The sequence below is a fragment of the Sciurus vulgaris genome (assembly GCF_902686455.1).
Source record: "Sciurus vulgaris genome assembly, chromosome: 10".
NCBI classification, from domain to species: domain Eukaryota; kingdom Metazoa; phylum Chordata; class Mammalia; order Rodentia; family Sciuridae; genus Sciurus; species Sciurus vulgaris.
In genome coordinates, this window is record NC_136470.1 from 125,945,727 (window position 1) to 125,949,187 (window position 3,461).

Below are 3,461 nucleotides of genomic sequence, written 5' to 3' on the forward strand. Positions count from 1 at the left end.
CAGCATGATATAAAAAAAAATGAATAAATAAAATAAAGGTATTGTGTCCATCTACAACTAAAAAAAAATAAAAAATAAAAGAATTGGTAAGATGAGGTGGTAAATCTGAATAGTTACTTATGTTTTGAAATGATCTTTCAAAGAAGACTTCAGTTTTGTAATATTTTATTTACTTTATAAAAATGAAGCAAACATGGTAATAAATTAACATTTCAAATGTTACAAGTTTGGTTTACATAAGAAAAAAAATCAGAGTGCAATTTAAATGGTAGAAAACAATGTGCAATAGCAGTAAAGCAAACATTTCCGTCTACTGGGTGAAGTCATCAGATGAACAGTCAAAAAATAAATACATATCCCAATGCATGTTGACATCATCTGATAATATTCAACATAAATCTCATTTACATTGAGAGGTAGATCGGAAGAGAATTTCTTCAACAGATTAAGAGATTGCTAGGAACAAACACCATACAATCAGGTATAGCAACCTCATACTATTTGGCAGTTCACTGCGATAGCAGCCGGAAACACCAAGAACAGGACACGTTATGGCTGAAAGTCTTCATAAATTCATGGGAAAACACAGAAGGAAACTCACAGCCTAAGAAATCCAGTGATTTCTTGGTTTGCGGGGGAAAAATGGGAGTGGTGGTATGGGGTTAAGTAAACAGTGCTTTCTGAGAGGAAACAGTTGATACAAAACGCAGGGGAATGGGTGTGGGGAGTCTGGAGAATGATCCTGTGAAGAAGCCCCCCAAATCTGAAAATACATTTTTTGGTATCCGTGGACAGATTTTCCATTTCAAAGATGAGATGTGGAATCTGCCTTCTCTTCCTGTCTTTATTTCCTTACAATCAGGCACAGAAAAAACGATTGTCAGCACACACCTACTGCCTGTTGGATATTCAGTGTGAGGGATCTGGGGATTCCATAGGGCCGCCAGGAAAGTGGCCAGGAGTTGGGGCCGGTGGCGGGGTGGAGAGAAGTTCATTTATTCCTGGAACAGACGTCTGCAGGCTTTGCTCCGAGGGCCTGGAGAGCGCTCTGGAGGCGCCTGGGGACTTGAACTCGGACTTGGAGAGGGAGGTAGAGGTTGGAGCGGCGAGCTGGGGAAGGGCCTCAGAAGGTGGAAATCCAGGTCGAAGACAGGATCAGAAGAGCGTCTCACTGGACTGGGGGTGGGCGCCAGAGGGCAGAGATTTGGGATGGGCCCCTGCAGGCCGGGGCTGGACACTCCGCCAGTGCAGAGCAGGAGCCCCGCCCCTGGGCCGGCTGCAGGGCCCATCCAGGCCTCCAGGAACTCACGATCGGCGTCTTCCTCATAGGCCTCTTCTTGGATGGCGATCTCTGGGATAAATTCGCAGAAGAATCCCTGCTCGACGACCACGTCCTCTCCGGGGTTGCTCAAGAAAGCGCCCAGTTCTGGGCCATCAGGCGCGTCTCCCTGGCCTCCTGGGCGTTGGTCAGTGGCTCCCACGAGGCCCTCGGGGATCAGGATGAGGGTGTGTCCTTGGAGAGACACTTGCAGGACCGAGGTTGGCGCGGGCTCCAGCACCAGATCGACGTCGTCCAGGGGAACCTGCAGGGCGCAGCCCGCGGCCAGGACCACCACGGAGGTGAGCGCGGTGGCGTCGGCGGCGGCGCCCGCCGCGTCTTGCAGGCTGGGCGCCGCCTGGGGCTCGGCGGCGTCGGCGGGGTCGTCCAGTCGGCGGCGCTTGGCGGGGCCGGGTCCTCCGGGCTGCGGTCCCCACCAGGGCGCAGGGCAGGCGCTGGGGCTGCGTGGCCGCATGCCCATCATGTCGACGGCGCTGTGGTCGGCGCTGCGGGGTCCGGGCAGGGTGAGTGCTGGGCGCGGGCGGCGCGGTGCTGCGCGCGGTGACGGACAGGTCCAGGCGGTAGGCGAGGTGGGCTGAGCGGGTGGACGGGCCGCAGTCCTGGCTTCTGGAGACCCGCGCCTGCTGCTGGGCTCGACCTCGCACCTTGGAACCTTGGGCCTTTCTGCAGACCCGGATGCGCCCTGGACGGCCAATTATATTGCAAGGGGCGCAGCGGAACCCCGGTGTCAGTGTCACGCTAAGCTCCGCCCCTACGGAGCTCCGCCCTAGGTGGGAGTGTCTGCTGACCAATAGCCGCGGCTGTGGTTGGTGGGTCTCTATGGGGAACTACCTCTGTGGACCTATAGGGGGCAGAATCAGTAGTGTTTCTTGGGTTGGGGATGAAGACAGGGATAGAATTTCAAGATGGCTAACGTTTGAATTCACGTTTTCCGGGGTTCTAGAGAAAGCATAGCTCCACAAGATTCCCTCCACCCAATAATGACCAAATGCTACTTAAAATCCCCCCATTTTTTTCTTTCCAATGCTGGGGAATTGAACTCATGGCCTTGCACATGCTAGGCAAGTGTTCTACTGCTGAACTACATTCCCATCCTGAAATTCTTTTTAATATTTGGCAAATTATTTTATCTTTAGAATAAACGAAAAATGCAGTTTTTTTTTTCTCTCAGGAAAAGTGCTTTTGAAATTCCAAAATGGAAGAATTTTTGGCAGTTTCTTCCTAAAGGTTAAGGCCTGTGATAAAATTGTTAATTGCATTATTAAAATTAAAGCAATACAGTTTTTTTTTAATTGAGCATTTATATGTCCACCATTTTACTGTTCTAAAAATGATCTTTCTGGGTGTGGCGGCGCATGTCTGTAATGCCTGCGACTTGGATGGTTGAGGCCGGAGAATCCCAAGTTCAAAGCCAGCCTTAGCAATTCAGTGAGTCCTAAGCAATTTAGCAAGACTCTGTCTCAAAAAATATAAAGGGGTAGGGGTGTGGCTCAGTGGTTAAACGCCCCTGTGTTCAAGCCCTGGTACCCCCCATCCCCGCTCCACCGAAAATGATCTTCTTTTCTTCACAACAGCTGAGGCTTTGAGTGGTAAAGCAAAAATATCCAAAATTAAACACCTTATTTGTGTTGGTGGTGGAAATCAAATGCAAACGTGGCTTTAAATCAATTATACTTAATTTATGTATTTATCTACACACCTAACAGTCGCTGATTTGGTATTGTGTGTGCCTTTCAAATTAACATGAGTACCTACCCTGGGTTTTTTTTTTTTTTTTCCTAATTGTTTTTTTTTCCTGGTTTACATTCCTGGGAACCCAATATGTTTCAATTTCAGTTCATCCTTGCAAACATCTCTCTCATATACCTGCCTGCCTGCCTTCCTTTCTTCCCTTCAGAGTGCATATCAATCATACAAAATGGCGGCTTTCATTGTGGCTTATTTGTTCATGCACAAAACCATAATTTGATCAGTTTCACTTCCTGATACCTCCCCTACTCCCCCGATCCCTTTCCTCTACTCTACTGGTCTCCTTTCTAATTTCATGGAGTCCTTTGTTTTCCTCCTAGCTTCCACACATGAGAGAAAACACATGGCACTGTTCTCTGATTTTGACCTATTC

General features: G+C 48.7%; 1 protein-coding gene across 1 annotated transcript; it reads right to left on the bottom strand.

Annotated features, from left to right (window-relative positions):
- Nucleotides 1–995: 995 nt before the first annotated feature.
- Nucleotides 996–1,808, bottom strand: LOC306637842 (proline-rich protein 23C-like; the record flags this gene model as incomplete). Its single annotated transcript, XM_079100662.1, has 1 exon — nt 996–1,808. The coding sequence occupies exon 1, from the start codon at nt 1,800–1,802 to the stop codon at nt 996–998; it is 807 nt and encodes a 268-aa protein (XP_078956788.1). The 5' UTR covers nt 1,803–1,808.
- Nucleotides 1,809–3,461: the final 1,653 nt, after the last annotated feature.